General features: G+C 41.5%; 1 protein-coding gene across 2 annotated transcripts; it reads right to left on the bottom strand.

Annotated features, from left to right (window-relative positions):
• Positions 1–826: 826 nt before the first annotated feature.
• LOC120716263 (NLR family CARD domain-containing protein 3-like) lies at positions 827–22,278 on the bottom strand. 2 transcript variants are annotated; one of them, XM_040003725.1, is made up of 4 exons: positions 22,040–22,278; positions 8,430–8,665; positions 8,185–8,223; positions 827–3,438 (listed from the first exon to the last, which is right to left on the bottom strand). In XM_040003725.1, the coding sequence occupies exons 2-4, from the start codon at positions 8,656–8,658 to the stop codon at positions 1,649–1,651; spliced, it is 2,058 nt and encodes a 685-aa protein (XP_039859659.1). In that variant the 5' UTR covers positions 8,659–8,665; positions 22,040–22,278; the 3' UTR covers positions 827–1,648. The 2 variants fall into 2 exon arrangements, with proteins under 2 accessions (XP_039859659.1, XP_039859658.1); XM_040003724.1 differs by lacking the exon at positions 22,040–22,278 and having other exon boundaries at positions 8,430–9,703.
• Positions 22,279–22,598: the final 320 nt, after the last annotated feature.

The raw sequence follows: 22,598 nt of genomic DNA, 5'->3' as shown, positions 1-22,598 counted from the left end.
GGTCCAGCTCTCTCAGACTGGAGGACTGGGAGCTGAGGACTGAGGACAGAGCTTCACAGCTTCTCTCTGACAGGTTACAGCCACTCAGTCTGAAATATAAAAAAAAAAATCTATAAAACAAATATGAACGGAAAGGTTCTTAATATATTTCACAATATTAATTCTTGTCTTTCTATTTTAAAAGGAAACATTAACAAAGTAAGATACATCATCATATGGATGAACTTGGATAAAATTGAATTGGTCAGCTTTGAAAAACAAAATGTGATCTGACCTCAGAGTATTCAGTTTACAGTTTAAACTTTGTACTCCAGCAGACAGAATCTTCACTCCTGAAGCCTGCAGGTTTCTGATACTCAGGTCCAGCTCTGTCAGACTAGAGGACTGAGAGCTGAGAACTGAGGACAGAGCTTTACAATTGTCCTCTGAGAGTTCACAGATGTTGAGTCTGAAATTAAAAACATGAACAAAGACTGTTGTTAAAATGTAATAAGGATGTAATAACTAATCCTGTAATTTAAAGAATCCTTATTGTTTCTTGCTGAGCAGGTTAGTAAAACTTTACTTCAACTTAGAAATGATAAAAAATGTGATGAAAAAAACAAAAATGCAAACAAAACAAAAAAAGAATAAAAATTGATCTGACCTCAGAACATTCAGTTTGGCGTGTGGACTCTCCACTGCCACAGACAGAAGCTTTACTGCTGAATCATTGAGGCTGTTGGTACTCAGGTCCAGCTCTCTCAGACTACAGGACTGCGAGCTGATGACTGACAACAAATGCTCACAGCCTTCCTCTGACAGGTTACAGCTGCTCAGCCTGAAAAAAATAAATATTTGTAATCAAATGAAATCTACTTAGGTGTTGAACCTAGATTATCAATATAATAATTCTGTGTACACTATAATGTAATATTAGCCAAAACTATTTTTAGAAACATTTAAGTGTAGAAAAAGAAAAACACTTTAAATTTGTAGAAACACAATTATACCAACATATCTAAATGGAAACCAGTGAAGAGCAGGTAGTTTTGGTGACATTAGTTCAGAGTCTGCAGGCATAGGCCTGTGGGTACTACAGTACTACTGTAGATGTACTTATAATTAATTTATCACATGCTGGACTTGGTGCAGACTCTTGTTTCATTTTCTGTCTAAAACAAGCTGCTTTGGCTCATTCCCCTTTGAAGCCCCACCCTCCATAAAGTCCAAGCGTTAATTTCATAAAGCACACTGAAGAGCAGCAGCCAGTCATCATGAGCTGTCCTCCACCTTCTGGTTTAGAAATTCTAAAAAACTGTGAACATGATTGGAAGTAAAATCGTCTCAGATACATTTTTATATTTTAGATGCACAGCAACAAAGTTCACAGCAGGACGTCTCTGTTCAGTAACTCTTATGCTCATTACCTGTGTACTGTGAGGAACACTGATTTTTAAACACTATCTCTATAAAAGCTTTCATGTTAAAAGGTGTGTATAAAGGGGATGAGCTGAAATGCAAACTTCATGGAGAATGATATTTCCTGACAGCAAACAAAGGTAAAGTAGAGATCAATCCAGTCTCTTCCACTTAGCCCACAGAGAGACAGAGCACACCTAATTTATTTCCCATGATTTTAAGAATGAAGGGATGAGTTCACATTTACTTACAGAGCTTTGTTGGAGGCTTTGACCACTGGCAGCAGTCTCAGAAGAGCCTCCTCTGAAGCAGAGTATTTATTCAGGTCAAACACATCCAGATCTTCTTCTGATGACAGTAAGATGAAGGTCAGAGCTGACCACTGAGCAGGAGACAGTTTATCTGTGGAGAGACTTCCTGATCTCAGGGACTGTTGGATCTCCTCCACTAGAGAATGATCATTCAGTTCATTCAGACAGTGGAACAGATTGATGCTTTTCTCTGCAGAAAGATTCTCATTGAGCTTTTTCTTGATGTACTGGACTGTTCCCTGATTGGTCTGTGAGCTACTTCCTGTCTGTGTCAGCAGACCTTGTAGGATAGTCTGATTGGTCTGCAGTGAAAGACCCAGGAAGAAGCGGAGGAACAAGTCCAGGTGTCCATTTGAACTCTGTAAGACCTTGTCCACAGCACTCTGGTAGAAGAATGTAGGATCTCTTGATTCAGACTTCTGGGAGGTTGTTGGTTCTTCCGGCAGATTGAGTCGAGAGTTGATGAAGGTCAGATGGACATGAAGAGCAGCCAGAAACTCCTGAACACTCAGATGGATGAAGCAGAACACCTTGTCCTGGTACAGTCCTCTCTCCTCTTTAAAGATCTGTGTGAACACTCCTGAGTACACTGAGGCTGCTCTGATATCGATGCCACACTCTGTCAGGTCTGATTCATAGAAGATCAGGTTTCCTTTCTGCAGCTGATCAAAAGCCAGTTTTCCCAGAGACTCCATCATCTTCCTGCTCTCTGGATTCCAGTGTGGATCTGTCTCAGCTCCTCCATCATACTTGACCTTCTTCACTTTGGCCTGAACCACCAGGAAGTGGATGTACATCTCAGTCAGGTTCTTGGGCAGCTGTCCTCCCTCTCTGGTTTTCAGCTCATCCTCCAGAACTGTAGCAGTGATCCAGCAGAAGACTGGGATGTGGCACATGATGTGGAGGCTTCGTGATGTCTTGATGTGGGAGATGATCCTGCTGGCCTGCTCCTTATCACTGAATCTCTTCTCAAAGTACTTCTTCTTCTGTGGGTCAGTGAACCCTCTGACCTCTGTCACCATGCCAACACATTTAGGAGGGATCTGATTGGCTGCTGCAGGTCGTGTGGTTATCCAGAGGCGAGCAGAGGGAAGCAGTTTCCTCCTGATGAGGTTTATCAGCAGCACATCCACTGAGGTGGACTTTCTAGGGTCAGTAAGGATTGTAGTTTTGTGGAAGTCCAGAGGAAGTCGACACTCATCCAGACCATCAAAGATGAACACAACCTGGAAGTCTTCAAAGCTGCAGATTCCTGCTTCTTTGGTTTCAGTAAAGAAGTGATGAACAAGTCCCACCAAGCTGAACTTTTCCTCTTTCAGCACATTCAGCTCTCTGAAAGTGAATGGAAATATGAACTGGATGTCCTGGTTGGCTTTGTCTTCAGCCCAGTCCAGGGTGTATTTCTGTGTTAAGACTGTTTTGCCAATGCCAGCCACTCCCTTTGTCAGCACTGTTCTGATTGGTTCATCTCTTCCAGGTGAGGCTTTAAAGATGTCTTTTTCTCTGATTGTTGTTTCTGGTCTGTTTGGTTTCCTGGATGCTGTTTCAATCTGTCTGACCTCATGTTCACCATTGACCTCTGCAGTCCCTCCCTCTGTGATGTAGAGCTCTGTGTAGATCTCATTCAGAAGGGTTGAGTTTCCTGCTTTAGCGATGCCCTCAAACACACACTGGAACTCATCCTTCAGCTTAGACTTGAGTTTAAGTTGACACCTCTGAAGAATCTCTGAATAAAAACAGTAGTTGAGATGATTAGTCTATTCTATGGTCCATACATTGCCAAAAACTTATATATCCATTCATTTGCATCTTAATAACTTTTGTTTAAATCTCATTAGATGTTTGTGTAGCATATGAGTTTTGTAGAGGGCAGATTTAGCTAATTTAACCTTTTTTTTAATGAGTTTTAGCCCAAAGATGCAGCTGTACCGTTTTCTTTTGTCAGGAGACACGCACAGATCACAGGCCTTTATTTCTATGTGTTGCAGGTATGGGGATGTGGTTTTTCATTGATTACCTTTGTGATACAGTGTTGTATTGCCTGTTGGATGGTGTTTATTAATATGATTATATTTGAGTTTAAGGTTTGAATTATAAGCACCAAAAAGTTGGGTCCTGGTTATTAAGTTGAATTTGTTTGTCTGATTTTTCAATTATTTTTGAATTATTTTGTTTGCTTGATCCTATAAGTTCTTTTTAATTATTTTTCTGATATATTATTTATTGTATGCTTTTTGTTGTTTTTTGAGAGCTTAATTGAAAATTTTAAAACAATTCATTGTATTTGATTCATTATATTCTAGTAGAGTAGATAAAGCTGCAGCAATATCACAGCACAGATCCTCCACAGCGTGGCTGGAGGAGAGGTTTCATCACAGACGCACGATATGCACAGATCACATCTATCCATGTAGATAGAATATAATCCACCCACTGTTGTCATCTTCAATGCCCTGTAACAACATGGAGCAGAGCAGCTACCCGAATGCTACTTCCACAGCGGTCGATCATGGAAATACGGTATCTAACCAGATTCTTACTCTGGATGGCATTACCTTGGCCTCCAATAACGCTGTGAGGAACCTTGGAGTCATTTTGACCAAGACATGTCCTTCAACGCACATATTAAACAAATATGTAAGACTGCGTTCTTCCATTTGTGCAACATTTCTAAAGTTAGAAATATCCTGTCTCAGAGTGACGCTGAAAAACTAGTTCATGCATTTATTACTTCCAGGCTGGACGACTGTAATTCATTATTATCAGGAAGTCCGGAAAATCCTGCTCCTCACATACAAGGTCTTAAATAATCAGGCCCCATCTTATCTTAATGACCTTGTAGTACCATATCACCCTATTAGAGCACTTCGCTCTCGCTCTGCAGGCCTACTTGTTGTTCCTAGAGTATTTAAAAGTAGAATGGGAGGCAGAGCCTTCAGTTTTCAGGCCCCTCTTCTGTGGAACCAGCTTCCAGTTTGGATTCGGGAGACAGACAGTATCTCTACTTTTAAGATTAGGCTTCAAACTTTCCTTTTTGCTAAAGCATATAGTTAGGGCTGGACCATGTTGCACTGATTTTGAAAGAGTAAGTAAGTAAGTAAGTAAAATTTATTTATATAGCGCTTTTCACAGATAAAAATCACAAAGTGCTTTACAACACAGGAAATGGAAATATAAAAAATATAACAGTAAATAAAACAATGTAAAACAATAAAACTATAAAAACAGCATAAGAAGAAATTAATCAAATGCTTTTCTAAATAAAAATCTTCTCTTGGTGCCTGTTAAGAGACGTGCTGCAGCATTCTGCACAGTCTGAAGACGATTTAAGGTTGATTTGTTAAAACAAGTAAAAAGGCCATTACAATAGTCTAAATGAGATGAAATAAAAGCATGAATAATCATCTCAAGTTCAAGCTTTGACACTATTAGTCTGAGTTTTGAATTATTCCGTAAATGATAAAAACAGTTTCGGACCAGCTGCTCGAGCGACATCGAGCTGTCAAATATGACACCGAGATTTCTAAGGCTTGATTTTACATAAGGGTCTAAGAAGCTGATATGCTGTCTAATTTCTGGGACCATGTGGTCTGGAGCAATAATTAGAGTTTCTGTTTTATCAGAGTTTAGTTGGAGGAAATTGTCATTTAACCATTTGTTGATTTCTGTCAGACAGTTACTTAAATTAGACAATTTATAAAACTCAGACATTTTGAAGGAACAGTATAGTTGGATTTCGTCAGCATAGAGATGATAGGAGATATATTTATAGCGCTTAATAATTTGGCCTAGGGGGAATACATAAAGTAGAAAGAGAATTGGACCCAGGACAGATCCCTGTGGTACCCCACACGGCAAAACTGTTGATTCTGATGTGACATGATTCATGCAAACAGTAAAAGATCTCTCAGACAGATATGATATAAACTATTTTAAAACAACACCAGTAATCCCAAACAAGTTCTCGAGTCTGTTTATCATGATACTGTGATCTACAGTGTCAAAAGCAGAGCTGAGATCCAGCAGGACCAGAACTGTGTATTCTCCGGAGTCTGCGGCCATCAGGATGTCACTAGATACTCTAAGTAAGGCCATTTCAGTGGAATGCAATTTACGAAAACCAGACTGGAAAGTGTCCATAACAGCATTTTTATCCAGGAAATAGTTAAGTTGTTCTAGTACTACTTTTTCTAAAAGTTTCGATATAAAAGGCAATTTGGATATTGGCCTATAACTGTTAGGAAGAGATGGATCCAGCTGGGGTTTCTTTAATATTGGCTCAACAACAGCTTGTTTAAAGAAGCTGGGGACTGAGCCAGTATGAAGAGAATTATTTCTCATTTCCACAATACAGGGTCCAATCGAATCAAACACACTAGCAAAAAATGAAGATGGAAGGACATCAAGGGGGCTTGAAGTCTGTTTTATATGACAAAGCAGGCCTCTGATGTCTTGTAATGTAACAGGAGTAAAGTAGGACCAAGTATCAGAGGAGAGCAAGTTAAAAGTTTGATATTGAGAAGATGATGGAGAGATATTAGACCTGATGGCAATGACTTTATTTCTGAAATAGTTCATAAACTCATTGCATTCGGACGTTGAGTGAACTGGTGCACAAGGAGCATCAGGAGAAACAATACTCTTAATTGTTTTAAACAAGAATTTAGGATCTTTCTTTTTTGAGGCTATGAGGTGTGAAAAATACTCTGTTCTGGCGTTTTCCACATGTCATTTAGTAAGAGGACAGATTCTTTAAGGTTTAACTTATAAACCTCAAGTTTGGAAGCCTTCCACAAACGTTCTAGCTTGGGACAGTATCTCCTGAAATGAAATGTTTTCATTTAACCAAGGATGAGATTTCAAACATAGGACAGTACTTTTTTTCAAAGGTGCCACTATGTCTAAAATAGAAGTACACTGGTTATTAAAGGATGAGACAAGAGAGTCCAAATCACTGTAAGTCATTTCAGTGTCGAACATGTCAACACGTCAACCTTTTGCCGGCGTTCTGGTTTATGATTCGCCTTTCAATCGTTATTTTGGGAGCCGGGGGATCCAAATAAAACGACAAGTTAAAATATATGCAGCTATGGTCACTCACATGGACATTTTCCACACGAATGTCATTTATATTTAAACCCAAGGAGAAAACAAGATCCAGTGTGTGACCCTTTACATGTGCAGGGCCAGAAACATGCTGCATAAAATTAAAAGACTCTGTGATAGTCATGAAGTCAGCAGCCATATTACAGGATGCATCATCAATATGAAGGTTAAAATCTCCCAACATCACCACCTTCTCTAATTTAATAATGGATGATAGGAGGTCGTTAAATTCAGTTAAAAAGACTCTAGCGGGGCCAGGAGGTCGGTAGATTCAAATACAATAAAAGGTGTGCAAAGAGCCGACCTTGATCATCTGAAGTTCAAATGAGGTAAAAGAATCCGAGTTCATCAGTCTGCATGTGAATCTGTCCTGGTGCACAACAGCGAGACCTCCGCCACGTCCCGAAAGACGTGGAGTTCCGATGACGGAGCAGCCAGTCGAACAAATTTCCTTCAGATGTATATAATCCATGTTTTGTTGCCACGTCTCAGTTAAACACAAGAAGTTGAGAGATTCCTTTATAAAAAGATCGTTTAAAATAAACGATTTGTTTGTGATTGAGCGAGTGTTGAGCAGGGCAAACCTGATTGAAGACGTTTGGTTGGTGCACTCGAATTAAACACCTGTGCGCACCTCTACACCTGTTACGCCGGGCGCCAGCAGAAGCTAATATCCATAGTGGTACATCACCTCTGCCATCAAAACGGCGGTCGAAGGAAGGACGCCAAGTGAACATGGGGCCATCAGACCATAGATTCCGGGCTGGGAGCTGAAGTGTAGCGTCGGCACCAGGTGACAGTAGATGAATTGGTCGTAGGCACCGGGATTCTTCCCACATCCAAGAAGCGAATCTTCGGTACCTTCTCAGTCGCACCTGGACACCGGCCCTGGTTCCCCTACTTCTTCTTTTCTTCGTGTTAAATCCCACCGATATGTACGGTAACATGCACTCAGGTGAGGAACACACAAAGGGTGGAGGGAAAAATTTCCTGTAACTGTCCCAGCTGTCACAGTAGCTCTCCATTGAATCGTTGATATACAACATCGTGCCCCGATCATAAGTATTGGTGGCAGAGACAAAATCAAAACACAGGATGGTAAAAATAATATTGCAAGTGACAATAGCAGCCAGTATAAAACTATACCAGCGAGCTGTACTAGCGGCACAGGCGGCGAAGCCAAACACAGGCGCCATCTTGTGACACAAGTAAGAGTGAAGGTCTAAATGTTTTATGAAGTCATTGTATAACTTTCTCAAAGCATGATTTGTTTGACTATTTCTGATAAGAGCTCTGATTGGTCAGCTCAGAGTTCGTGTGCTTCTGCCTCATGCATGCCTCTTCAGACAGACTGATGAATTCTTACCTTCTGATTCTGATGGATGTGATGAGGCTGAGGGAGTTCCTGTTGGAGGAAAGTGCACCTTAAATCATGAGCTTTTTAAAAATCAAAACCTGTCTGGATTCAAAATAATGTAAATGTAATATTTGTACTCAAAGGGTTTTTGAGGAGGAAAGAGAAAACTAAGAAGGTCAATATATACAATAAATTATGAGAATGTTGTGTCTTCCTAACACACTGACTGTTTGTTTATTTTTTCTCTGACTGACCTTTTTTCATCTTCGTTAAAATCAACTCCGCCACCTTCATCACATGGTCAGTAGGATATGTTCCCACCATGAGATCCACCGTTGCCGTTCTGTTCGCTTTCTCCAGGCGGCTCTTTTTGATGGGGATGAAATCACCTCCATTCTGCAGGTACCAGTGGAAACGGTCAAGCTCCTCTTCTCCCAAATCATCCAGCATGCCCAGCAGCTGCTCCTGAACAGACGCCTCCATCTTTGACCTGTAAATCATTAAAAAAAAATGAATCACGGTCTCAGCAGACTTTTTTTTTTACTTACACATTTCCCAGCAGATTGCATGTTTAATCTGGATTATCTAGAATTTACTTATGACTGTCTTTTCTGGATGGATTATTCTGTGGTGAGAATAACATCACACACTGAATGGTAAAGAATCAATAATGAGTAAAATACAGTAGGGGCCAGCCTTGTGGAGAGCCGGTGTTAAGGCTGAGGGAAGACGAGGCCCCACGCTGAACACGGTCTGACAGGAAGTCTCTGATAAAGGTGGTAGAAGGAACAATTTCAGAAAACAGCTTAAAATCAGCTGAAGTATATCAAAAATATAATATGAAGTCAAACAAACAAAAAGACTCAACAAAAAGATTAACACTCAAACTAGTTTTATCATGATTATACTGGCACCAGTTTGACATCAGGTTTCTAAATCTGCTCTGGAACATGGTATCAAGAAGAAATTGTCACATAAACGTTCCAATATATCTGATGATGGGGTAACTCTGGTCGTTGGAGATATTCTCAGGTCGCTGTTGATCCTAATGAGCTGTTTCTCCTCTATTAGAGCAGACAAACATCAGCTGTACTTAAAGCCACTAAGTGCTGCACACAGGCTGGAGCTGATGCAATCGCTCATGAGTAAGCACATGAGTTTAAAAGTCCAAACTTCTTTCTGTTGGTTTTAGGAGGAAAGTTCTTACTTTCTCACCCTCACTAAACTAAAACTATGTCCTCCTCCATCCAGCAACACCTGAAACATCTGAGTGGAAGTTCCTCCCTACACTGTGGCTGTGTCCCAATCCAGCGACTGCACACACCGGAGTACGCCACAGCGAAGCGACGACGGCTGTCCCAAATCAAAGTGTTCTCCAAATGCGCCGTCGATTTCCCCAAATTTGAAGTGTGGTCCCGCGTACACTTCGTGCTCCCATATATCCCACAATTCATAGCGCAGCGGTGGGTGTGGATAATTTTGCCGCAAAATACGGCAGAAGGGAGCGGCTGAAGAGTAAACTTTCAAATGTAAGTACTGAATATTATGTCACTTATTTATGTGCGAATGTTTAATAATGAAGAAAATTAAAACATTACTGTTGGCCACATGTCGGCAAAGTCATGTGACATTAGCGATATTTGTACTAACTTAGTTTTAAAGCCTTTACTTTCAAATATACGCCGTTCAATAGTCAACCTTAATCTCACAGAGATGTGATGATTTCATGGGTAATTAAAGTCAGTCATATATCCACAAACACAACAAGCTGAAAGTCAGTGATGCTGCTCGGTTTGCAGTCCTGAACATCACGGCACAAGCAGGATTCACTGCACTGTTAATGTGAGCTGTGTTATATTGCTGCCTCTGTTCGGTGGTGTCGAGCCAAACGCACTTTAACGTGTGTTTGAACGAGCTGACGGTTCACTCGTTAAGCTGAAAGAAAGATGCTTTAATCACAGCAGTCACACATGTGTCCACTGCACCATCTGGAACTCTTCTTGTTTACACTCGTAATAACACAAACACTAAATCCTGCTTCTCTGGTGCTGTTGTGTAGCAGTGTGTACACCTGAGACTGTCACCTGTCTGTCTGTCCTGCACTCTCTCTCTGTTTCTTTCTCTCTGATTGTGGAATAAAAGTATGAACATGTGTTTATAAGTTACACTTGTGTTTGAATCCTGCAGCTTATCACACATTTGATTTCCATGTGTGACGACTGCAAGTGTCCAGAGTGAGGACAGACTGAGGGACCCACTGCTGCACATCATCTGTGAGGCTTTGCACCCCTGATGATCCACCAGGACAAACTCAGCAGTGTGTGAGGAAGAGGAGGAGGAAGAGCCAGCAGCAGCTGACAGATGGAGAGAATAGACAGACTGTTCCCTGTTTGTGAAGGACTGCTAGGAAAGTTTAACATAACTGTCTGTGCTGAATCAGTCTTATTAGGTAATGTTCAAATAATGTGATCATCCCAGTGTTTCCAGTGTGGGAGAAAGTACTCAGAGTACTCAGGGCCTTCAGGTTACACACTATGAAAGGCAGCAACAAGTTTAATATTCAGAAACCTAAAGTCTGTATCAGCAGCAGAATGGAGCTAAAATAAATGTTGGTTTCAGTTCTATGAAGCTTTGAGTATTTTGGATCAGTAGCTGCTGTGTTTGTTGCATCATATTGCTGTAACTGTTTATATGCTTTATATATTCTGAGCTAAGTTGATCTATAGTGTTACATCATATTCTATAAGGATGTTATGTGTTTGTAGACTTTCTGCCCAGTTTGACCCATTTAGCAGACGTCAGCCTGTTTAAGGCTCTGATATCTATTCTGTGTGACTTAAAGCAGTTATGACATGGTCTGATTTTCTCACCCAATAAAGGAATATTTCATATATCAGTCGACTCTTCATTCTATCAGACACAGCTATCACAGCTCGTACATTTTGCTTTTTACACATGTATGTAAGCATTGAGCCAAATTTAGTAATGCCAACATACTGAAGGAACAACATTTGTCTCTTATATATAATACATCTGTATATACACTGTCAAAGGTACTTGTCTTTGAGTGAAGATTTAAGGTGACAGGAAATATAAATAACTGCAACTTGAATCTTTACTGAAGCTCAGAGTTTGACAGAGTTCACTCACATGCGACAATAAGAGAGTTCAAACTCACTGCTGTAATAACTAATAATGATTAATATAATAACTATAATATTGGCCATCTCATATTTACACTGACTTTAGTCTCATGAACAACATTAACTAATTGTTATTTACTAGCTAATCTTAAAATTACTGTTCAGTACAGAAATGAAGCCCAACAATCATGTTCTACAGTCCTGTGGTCTCAGCCTCAGATACTTATTAAAGCTCGTGTAGAAAGAAACAAACAAATGAACAAAATATGTTCTCCTTCATTTCTGTCAACCACACGTTTCCAGCTATCATGGTTGCTAGGCAACCTGGGCAGCGCGACGGAGGCTAGACCGTCCCATTTCACAAGCCTCGCACTTCCGGTCTAAGCGCTCTTTGAGTACGCGGCCCTTGAGGACCGTTGAGGCTGCGTACTTTAAGGCTGCAGACCCTGAATTGGGAAACAGCCGATATCTGGCTCCGGAACTCAAACTCAAAGGTGAAGAGGGGTCCGAAGCTGAAGGTTTTGCTTCCTATTCTAATTTTCAAAAATCTAGGATCAGCAAATAAGGCCATTTCTACGCTCAGTGTTAAGACCACATTGAAGACATGACTATATTATCTTGACAATTTTCACCACCACTTTAATGATACTTCAGTACACAAAATCAAAGGCTCACCATTGATCAGAGATTCCTCACAGTTTTGACTTCTGCCTCTTCTATACAAGCGCTTATTTAGCAGTACTGTCTGAATGGCGACACCCATGAGGCACAAGAATACTGCAGCGGCTATCTGTGAAATCAGGGTAAGGCTAAATAGAAGTGACTGCATGATAATTTTCTGGTGGTGTGCAAAGCGACCAAGGCAGAAGGTATACTGGTGAGTTAAGCCTGCAGTCTGAGAGTAAAGTGGAATGTGTCAAAGTCTGGCAGGGGCAGACTGTATGTGTTGCAAAAAGGACTCAAGCGCAGACCAAAACTACGAAACATGATGTGGAATAACAGAAAACAAGCAGTTTATTAAAGGCTGGCAAAGAAGTACAAAACAAAACGCCAATGTGAAACTAAACAATAAACTAAACTGGGTGAGCTAAGATTAAAGCATGGAAAAACCTTACAGATGGAACCTGCCATGGAGACATGGAAAAACCCTGGAAGCATGACGTGAACTAGGGCTGGGTATCGTCACTGATTTCTAGAATCGATTCAATTCCGATTCACAAGGTCCCGAATCGATTCGATCCACGATTCGATTTAATTCGATTCGATTTGAATCTGGGAAATTTTGACAGTCAGAAATATAATTCAGATCAGTACATTTACATATTTTTGTATCTATAAAAAGGAAGCTGACACATGCAAGACTTTATCACAGGTGTGAGCATCACAGCAGAGGCCTTTGTGTCAAAGTAGCTGAAGATAAAACACAGAAAAACATGAAGGTGATTTTCCTGGCCTGGGATTTTATAAAAATAATCTGCAGTACATCAAAAACGAAAGAAAAGCATTTTGCTTAATTTTAAAAAGTTTAAATTTGTTCAATATTGAACGGCAGAAATTAGGTTTTCTTTTCGGAAGTAAGTAAAAGGGAAAAAAAACCATCGGCCGACAGCGCTGTAAGCAACAGTAGGCTTGTGCGTAACAAGCAAGCGAATAATGAAGAAAGGGAAACTGTTCTTGAAGTACAGAGAGAGAGAGAGAGAGGGAGAGAGAGAGGGAGAGAGAGAGAGAGAGCTGTGCATCGCGGTGGAAGCAAAACAGTAAAAGTCAGAGTGAATTCATGACGATGTTTATGTGAAGCGTAGTTTGGATCTTCTTTTGCTGCTGGTTCGGTCAATATTGTTTGGAGAGAGATAAAACTAACAGCCATATGATCAGCGCAAAAAGGGCATAACCACACAGCGTGGACCCGCGGATCAGAATCAGCGAGCTGTCGGCTTTCAGCCCCGACCGTCAGCTGAGAAAGGCGACATCTCACTGATTCTGATCCGCGGGTCGCGCCGTCTGTTTAAGTCTATGTGCAGAATCCGTGTTCCTGCTCTCATTTACGGTCTTAGCTGTTTGGTGGTTGTTGAAATTTTGTGATCTTTCACCTGAGATTCTGGCATTTTGGGCAAAATAAATTGATATTAAAAAATCGATTCAGGATTTTAATGAATCGATTTTACGTTATCCAAGCCAGAATCGATTTTAATCGATAAATCGATTATAAAAACCCACCCCTAACGTGAACACAGCAAAAGACCTGGCAAAGAAGGAATGAAAACACACGGACCAAATACACACAGGAGGCTAATGAGGGAAGTGGGAACACATGGGGAAACAGCTGACACACATGAACATAACAACATCACAAGGGGAGTGTGAAACTAAACCCATTGAACACAGGAACACAGGACCTCTTCAAAATAAAACAGGAAACATAATGAGACACAGACATGACAACATGAACTTGACAACATAACAGACATGAAACACGTGAAGGGCAAGGGAGACGTAACAGGGGTTGAAAACACAAGGGTAAACTAACAAGCAAATGAACTTAGATAAGCTAATGAACTTAAACAAACCATGAACATCAAAATAAACTAAAACTCCAAAACGCTGGGTCAACAGACCCAGGATCGTGACAGAATGCTCGGATAACGTCCTTAACATATGATAGAACCTGAATTTGCAGTTCTTTGCAAATAATTTGGGTTTGGAATAATACAGATGTGATGGCCAAACCCCTGTCCACACTCTAAAGTCGGTAACTCTTATGTACTTTCACTTATTCCATCATCTAAGCACAATGACACATTTTAATTTGCATTGCAATGAGTTTATTGATTGGTATAAGTACATTTGTTCTATTTGTATGCTCACATATTTGGTTTACCTATGTATTTATACCACTCCATTTCTTATTTTTGGTTTGTGATTGTGACTGATCCTTGTTACTTTTACTAATTCGTCACCTGCCATGACGAGGCAAAGATGGTGGTCTATGCTTAGAGTACTTAGAGGGGATGATTGGACAGCACAACCAGTTCCTGCTGGGGTGGCGGGGGGGGGGGGGGGGGGGGGGGGGGGGGGGGGTATTTTCTTTAAATTAGGCTTTGTATTTAACAACATATTTGTATTTAAAGTTTAGTGTTTTGGGATTTTCTTCTTTGGTGTTTAGTCTATTAACCCTTTAAGACCTAACATAGAACCAAGTCCGCCAGAGCTTATATTGTATTTTTACATGCTGTGGAGCCATTTTTGGGAGCATTTCAAGTTGCTATACATCAATACAACCATTATAGCCCAGATTTTAATAATATGTATTCATTAAGTGCATAGTAATTACATAAATTGCAAAAAAGTGCAATAAACTACAAAAAAATTGAAAATCGTTTTTGCTTTTTTAACATATATTTGTAGTTAGAGAAATTTAAGAGGCTTATCCCTCAAAACTGTAAATACAAAAAAGTTGCACCAAATAGTTTCCCACCACAGGAAATTTATTTTGAGTGTCTTCATAGTTTTATTTTTGAAATACACCAATTTTTATACACTGCTCCGATCGGCTCTAAAGGGTTAACAAACGCAACTGTTCTACATTGTTTTTGTGGTTCGTAATTGTGTTGTGCTTAGCTAATGGGTGAACGTGGCTCAGGGGGTTGGGAATCGCATCTGTAACTGGAAGGTCGCTGGTTCGATCCCTGGCCTCTCTGTCCTGGTCGTTGTGTCCTTGGGCAAGACACTTTACCCTACTTGCCTACTGGTGTTGGCCAGAGGGGCCGATGGCGCAATATGGCAGCCTCGCTTCTGTCAGGGCAGGGCAGCTGTGGCTACAACTGTAGCTGCCTCCACCAGTGTGTGAATGTGAGAGTGAATGAATAGTGGTATTGTAGAGCGCTTTGGGTGCCTTGAAAAGCGCTATATAAATCCAATCCATTATTATTATTGTTATTACCCCTGCTGTGTCATAGTGGTCTGATTCAGCCATTAGATATACCCCTGTTTGTCATTTCCTCTTTGTGTCACTTACAGTATGTTTGTATGGGCAGTCAGTTGGTTTGTCAAGTTCACATTTTGTTTGCCTGATTTCAGTCTTGTTTCTTTGACGTCTTTATGAGCTCAACATTTATCATTTTTGTCACTACTTTTTGGGTTGAATAAAGGAAAACTCTCTTTTTCTAAAATTCCTGTGACAACTCCTGCTTTTCAACTCGGTCCATCACCATCCATCCATCCATCTTCATCCGCTTTATCCGAGGCCGGGTCGCGGGGGCAGCAGCCTAAGCAAAGAGGCCCAGACCTCCCTCTCCCCAGCCACCTCCTCCAGCTTATCCGGGGGAACACCAAGGCGTTCCCAGGCCAGCCGAGAGATATAATCTCTCCAGCGTGTCCTGAGTCTGCCCCGGGGCCTCCTCCCGGTGGGATATGCCTGGAACACCTCACCCAGGAGGCGCCCAGGGGGCATCCTTGTCAGATGCCCGAACCACCTCAGCTGGCTCCTTTCGATGTGGAGCAGCAGCTGCTCTACTCTGAGCCCCTCCCGGATGGCCGAACTTCTCACCCTATCTCTAAGGGAGAAGCCAGCCACCCTTTGGAGGAAGCTCATTTCTGCCGCTTGTATCTGCGATCTTGTTCTTTCGGTCACTACCCACAGCTCGTGGCCATAGGTGAGGGTAGGGACGTAGATCGACCGGTAAATTGAGAGCTTCGCTTTTACACTCAGCTCCCTCTTCACCACGACGGACTGGTGCAGCGTCCGCATTACTGCAGCTGCAGCCCCAATCCGTCTGTCGATCTCCGGCTCCCTTCTCCCATCACTCGCAAACAAGACCCCGAGATACTGGAACTCCTCCACTACGGGCAGGAACTCATCCCCGACCCGGAGTGGGCACTCCACCCTTTTCCGGCTGAGAACCATGGCCTCAGATTTGGAGGTGCTGATCCTCATTCCCGCTGATTCACACTCGGCTGCGAACCGTTCCAGTGCGAGCTGGAGGCCCTCACCCGATGAAGCCAACAGAACCACATCATCCGCAAAAAGCAGAGATGAGATTCTGAGGCCACCAAGGCGAAAGCCCTCCGCCACTTGGCTGCGCCTAGAAATCCTGTCCATAAAAATTATGAACAGAACCGGAGACAAAGGGCAGCCCTGGCGGAGCCCATCACCCACCGGGAACGAGTCCGACTTATTGCCGGCAATGCGAACCAAGCTCTTGCAACGGTTGTATAGGGATCGAATGGCCCGTAGCAATGGGCCAGACACCCCGGTCCATCACATTGGATTTAAATCTTGATTCATCAAGTCAATGACGAAAATGTTCTCTGGGAATAAGAATGTGAATACTTTAGTAATACCTGAGAAAATTATGTATTAAGTAAATACCAAAGAAAAAGTCAGAAAAACTTTAAAGTAGGGAGAAAAAAGGAGGAGCTACTGAAACAGGCTGCATGCCAGTTGACGCATATGCACTAATTACAAGTAAACTATAAGTAAAAAGGACCTGCACATTGTATACTACTTGAGAATAAAGGAGACTGGTAAGTTACAGATGGCTATCAGAGTGCGTCTTTTACACTTGAAGTATTTGGTAATGCCATTTGGATCAGCTGAAGACCCAGTTGTTCTTCAGGCCCTTGTGAATGATGTCCTTAAAGATTTCAACATCCACTTCATTTTTTTCTGCTTTGAAGATATTCTGATTTCATGAACTAGCCGTGTGAAGCAGGCAGGATAGGACCCAAAAGTAGACTCACTGAGGCAAGAATAAACTCAGAATTCAACTTGTAGACTTGTAGATATAGACTGTGACAACAGGACATGAAACACAATAAACTGGGGAGACATAATAATGGACCACAAGGAGAGGAACATGGGAACAGAAAACGGAAACAAGACACAAGGACACACACAAATGCACCAAATACACAGAGAGGGACACAGAGGACAAGGCCACAAGGGGAACCTAAGTGTACAAGAAACTAACATGGAATAAACTCAGAATTAACCAAATAAACCTTAAATAATAAACCACAATACCAAACGTCACCAAAACACAATAAAATTTAAAATGCTGGTTGAAAATGACCCAGAACCATGATATCAGATGTTTTTGAAGTCCATTCATGAACACCAGTCTCAAGTCATTAAACATCCCCTGGAAAAGTGTGTCTATGTAAAGAGTGAGAGAACTTAAAAATGGGCCACCAATCAACTAAGTTCTTTGGAAAGTCAGAGCTAAGGTAAGTAACTGGGCACACACACAACCAAATTCACACTCCATCCTCTCAAATGTATTTTTTTTAAATCGCAATGTCTCCTAGGTAGCCGGGAATCTGTCCGCCAGGGCCTCTGCCACTGGCCGCCGCCTGCCTCACATTGCACCCGACCCCTACAGCACCTCCTGCAGGTGCTGGACCTGCAAGAGGATGGGCCCGTGTCCGTTTTTCGGGCTGTGCCCGGCTGGGCCCCATGGACTAAGGCTGGGCACACTATCAACCCTATGTCAGGGCTGTCCTTGTTGACATGCCTATACAATGTTGCGTGGAGATCAGGGGCCGTACCCTTGGACTGGCAGACTGGGGTGGTGGTCCCCATCTTTAAGAAAGGGGACCGGAGGGTGTTTTCCAAATGCAGAAGAATCACACTCCTCAGCCTCCCTCCCTGGTAAAGTCTATGCCAGGGTGCTAGAAAGGAGAGTCCGTCCATTAGTCGAACCTCGGATACAGGAGGAACAATGCCCTTTACGTTCTGGTCGTGGAACACTGGACCAGCTCTTCACCCTCTCAAGGATATTTGAGGGTTCATGTGAGTTTGCCCAACCAGTCTACATGTGTTTTGTGGACTTGGAGAAGGCATCCGACCGTGTCCCTTGGGGTGTCCTGTGGGGGGTGCTCTGGGAGTATGGGGTGTCTGGCCCTTTGCCACAGGCCATTCGATCCTTATACAACCATTGCAAGGGCTTAGTTCGCATAGCTGGCAATAAGTCGGACTCGCTTTCAGTGGGTGATGGACTCCGCCAGTGCTGCCCTTTGTCAGCGATTCTGTTCATAATTTTTATGGACAGGATTTCTAGGCGTAGCCATGTGGTGGCTGCTTTTCGCGGATGATTTGGTTCTGTTGCTTCATCGGGTGATGGCCTCCAGCTTGCACTGGAACGGTTCACAGCTGAGTGTGAAGGGGTGGGAATGAGAATCAGCACCTCCAAATCTGAGGCCATGGTCCTCAGCCGGAAAAGGGTGGAGTGCCCACTCCGGGTCGGGGATGAGTTCCTGCCCCAAGTGGAGGAGTTTAAGTATCTCGGGGTCTTGTTCACGAGTGATGGGAGAAGGGAGCCGAAGATCTGTCAGCTTGGAGCAGTCAACTGGCACTCAGCGCAACTGGAGAGCAGGTGAGCTGATCAGTGTTCCTGAGAGAGATTCTGTGGAGTGGTTTTGGATCTATGGAATAACCTGCCCTTTGAAATTGTGACCTCAGCTAATGTAGATCTTGTGTTTCTTGATTCGTCTGTGGTTTAAATAAAATCAGTAACCTTTTAGTATGAATTTGAGTACTTTCTGTCTGAGAGGTCACTTGACAGAACTGTTTGAAATAGGTAGTACATAAATTACAACACAATAAAACTAATTTTACTTCCAACTTTAATCAACTCAAGTGCAAAAGTGGAGAATTGTCTCGCATCCCCTACGCAATAAATGAACCAGTTCCTAAAAACTAGCACAAGTCCTCTTCCTCTATATAAGAATACCAATCTCAACACAGTTTAAATTTGGGCTTTGACTGAGTCAGAAATACATTAATTATCAAAGTATGAGGAGGCATTACTAACAGCAACAAGAACATTTGCTGAACAGTTTACGTACCATGGTGAAAATATAAATAAAAACTGTTAAAATCACTTAAATCATTAAGTAGCTGCAGTCTCAGCGGTTAAACTGGAGAATCATTTTATTTCAATCAAAAACAAAGTGACAGCAGGCTGAGTAAAAGAAAGACATGTTATTTAAACACGAAAATTTCACTAGCTTATTTACTGATCCATGACACAAAGACGATCAGAAGAGTTAGCGTCTTTTCAAACACAGCTGCAATCAGAGAAACAAATGTAGAGACAGAGGAACATCATGTGACTGAAGAAGAGTTTAACTTTCTTCTTCAAACTCTGTCAAAATCAGAACAATAAGACCTAAACCTGCAGACCCACAGAGTCAAGAGAAAAGCAGTCTCTACATATCTGCCTGTGTACAGGAAGTACACAGGCAACCACACTTCCTGTTGCCAAAGTCATAACTGTTAGTGGTTTAGTGTTTGAGCACAGAGCTTCAGAAAGCAGGAAGTGTGGTTGCTAAGCTGTTGCTAACACCTGATAGATTTGATCTTTTCATTTCTGATCTTTAAATATTTTCTTTGCTGGAACTTTTGCTCAAGTGGAAGAAAACTGAAGTGGTTGTTGCTGAACTCCTGAAAGACGTCTTTTCTTATCTGTGTGTTCTGGTACTTTCTCAGCTCCAGGGTCTCTCCTGGGGCGAGAGGCGAAGGTGCCCCTGTGTTTTTAACATCCTCTCAGTGTTGGGATGGTGTATGAAGGAGTTTTGTACAGTTACAGCAGAGACACTAAAACACAGCAATGATTGTGTCGAACAGGCAAACATGAACTAAATGCAGTGAAGCTGCTGTTTGAGTGTAATTAAATGTCTGAGGGAGCTCACTGCACAGGAACATTTACGTCTTTCCTCTTTCGTTTCACTGTGAAGGCTGAACCCTCTCTGAAGGCAGCAGCATCAATTCAGACAAAGTTTTAAAGTCAAACATTTCTAACAGAAAGTCATCAGAAGTGTCTGAATCCTAAAACTCTGAGAGGAAATCTGCTGTTCAGCTTAGCTGCTGATCATGTTGTCAACATTTCAACCTGTCCTCACCAACTCCAGATGTTTCCAGCTGCACATTCATCACATCAAGAAAACAATGGTAGCAAAAACTGATCAAAGGTTGAAAACACACATATTTATCTGTGAGCAGTGTCAACTTTTAGACCAGTGGTTCTCAAACTTTTCACAGTGAGTACCACCTCATAAAATATATGGCTCTTGAAGTACCACCCTTATGACTGACATTAAAGTACAGTAGTATAGGCGTATTTAAGACCACATACAGTTTACACAAGACAATTTTATTTTAAATATGAATGTTGTTTATTTTAACTGTCATAAACAGGATGTGCCAAGTGATATTAATAACAAGTGTACTGCATTAAAACATTCACAGCAGGTGGGACATCCAATCTTTAGGTGATGACCTGATGAAACCTGGTCCAAACTACTCTGCATTTATTAAGGCTGTTGTGTTTTTAACATGTTTTAATGCTTTGTATTTTGTTCTATTTAATCAGAAGAAGCCCCTAAAAAAGTCAGTCTTTTATCATCACCATTCATTTTAAAGCTCAGTTTTTAAAACTTTACAGTGTAACTACAGCCCATGCAGCAGCATATTAATGACTAACCTTAAATTGCAGTTGTTCTCCTCACTGAAGTTTGGTCCGTTTACAGCATCTTGCCATGCAATTACATTTGTCCCTAACCATCGGGATCCCTGACATGAACTTTTATCGAGTGGAAAAAATTTAGTGTTCATCTTCCATCTTCACTGTTTATATTATGCTAACCATAGCTGTTAGTGATGGGATTTCTGGCTCTTTTTAGAGAACCGGCTCTTTTGGCTCCGAACCAGCTCTTCAGGTTGTTTTGTTGCTTTAATTAATTTAATATTAACAATAATATAAAATTATGCACAAAAGGAATTACTAATGTAAAAAGAAGTGGTTTTATTTATATATGTTTATATATAAAGATATGCGGTGGCCCCTAGAGACAAAACACATTTCTAGCGTTAACTGAACTTGCAAAACAGAGCTACTAGATCACTTAATTACACAATTGAAAGCATGAAAGCACATGTGTATGGTTTGTGTATTTATACACAAGCACTCATATATATTCAAGGAAAGGGAAAGGCTGCTCTTCATAGAGGGCTCACGCTCGGGGAGACATTTTCTGGTTGACTCCAGCTCCCAGAAGAGCCTCGGGAACTCTCTTGTCATCTTTGCATACCTCCACAATGGTATATTATTTAGTCTTAAAAGAAAATTGGAGATTTCCCACCTACCACCAGAGAGAGCCCTGAGAATCACTGTTTTAGACAACAGGAAACATTAGGAAGAATTTTTACATCAGTCCAAAACTAAAACTGTTGACCTACAGAGCTGCTGCCGCCATCTGCAAACTGTCCTACATGCTGAATGACAAACTCCACCCTGTACTGAGAACTGAAAATGTCTCAACTGTTATTTTCCTACAGATCATCACTGAAAACATTCAGACTGACTGGAGTATTTTTTCCTTCAAACTACAACCATCCGAGACAATACAACAGCTGAAACTTCCAGAAACTGAAGACAAAACAGTCAGCTCAAAGATTTAACACTGAACTAAACTATGAACCAGGTCTTGGCCATTTTTATATGCAGGCTTTAGATAGTCTACAGTTGAATTTTTAATTTTATTTCCACACAAAATCACACCCACACAAAAAGGCGGGAGAGTGTTCAACGCTGCCTCGTTGACCCAGATGTGCGTCCGTTACTGTGAACTATGGAGCAACAGATTTGTCACTGTTTGTGCTGGAGCTAAGCTATCACACAGCTGATATTAGCCAGGAAAAGATTACAGACTGCTGACAGTACCTTTACACAGAGCTTCAGACGGAGAAGATCAGCATCACAAACATGAAGTTCAGGAAAGTGAAAGTAAACTTCCGGCTGGAAGGAAACACAAAGAGAGCCGTTTGAGGGCACCTTCACATTAAGAAGCATCAGAAACACTCTGTGCTACGTTCAGGTGCAGCTGGGAAACTCCCAAAGCTCTGGTAGCTTATCTAAAGGTGATTTATTTTTGCTGGTTTTCCTGTTTTGAAACACAAACATCTGTCATCACTTTGTTGTTCTTCTTCCTGCAGAGTTTGAATATTTCAGCACTAAACTGATGTTTCTTCAAAGCTCATTTCAACCTGTTAAAGTCATGAATGAAAGTGCAGACTGAGAGTGGATCACATGATGTTTAAGGTGTGTCATGTGACATGTTCAGTATTGTCACACATGTGTAGATTGTCCCTGATATCATAGCTGCTCAAACACTGATGATTATATTTGAAGAATTATTACTGATGGCAGCAAAGTTTGAATGGAGCTCTCTGTCTGTGCTGATTTGTCGCCCTCTGGAGGTCAAAGCACAAACTGCATGATG

This window comes from Simochromis diagramma, unplaced genomic scaffold, assembly GCF_900408965.1.
Source record: "Simochromis diagramma unplaced genomic scaffold, fSimDia1.1 OVJJ01000466.1, whole genome shotgun sequence".
NCBI lineage: Eukaryota > Metazoa > Chordata > Actinopteri > Cichliformes > Cichlidae > Simochromis > Simochromis diagramma.
Note: the sequence above shows the minus strand (reverse complement) of the source record. Positions and strands in the feature narration are given on the sequence as shown.

Bases quoted from the DNA above. Each gene is read 5' to 3' on its own strand.
- LOC120716263 (XM_040003724.1), bottom strand. From the start codon at position 8,676: ATGATTTACAGGTCAAAGATGGAGGCGTCTGTTCAGGAGCAGCTGCTG. The intron at 8,224-8,429 runs GTCAGTCAGAGA...TTCCTCCAACAG, and splicing joins TTTAACGAAGATGAAAAAAG to GAACTCCCTCAGCCTCATCA. The intron at 3,439-8,184 runs GTAAGAATTCAT...GTTTTTATTCAG, and splicing joins ACATCCATCAGAATCAGAAG to AGATTCTTCAGAGGTGTCAA.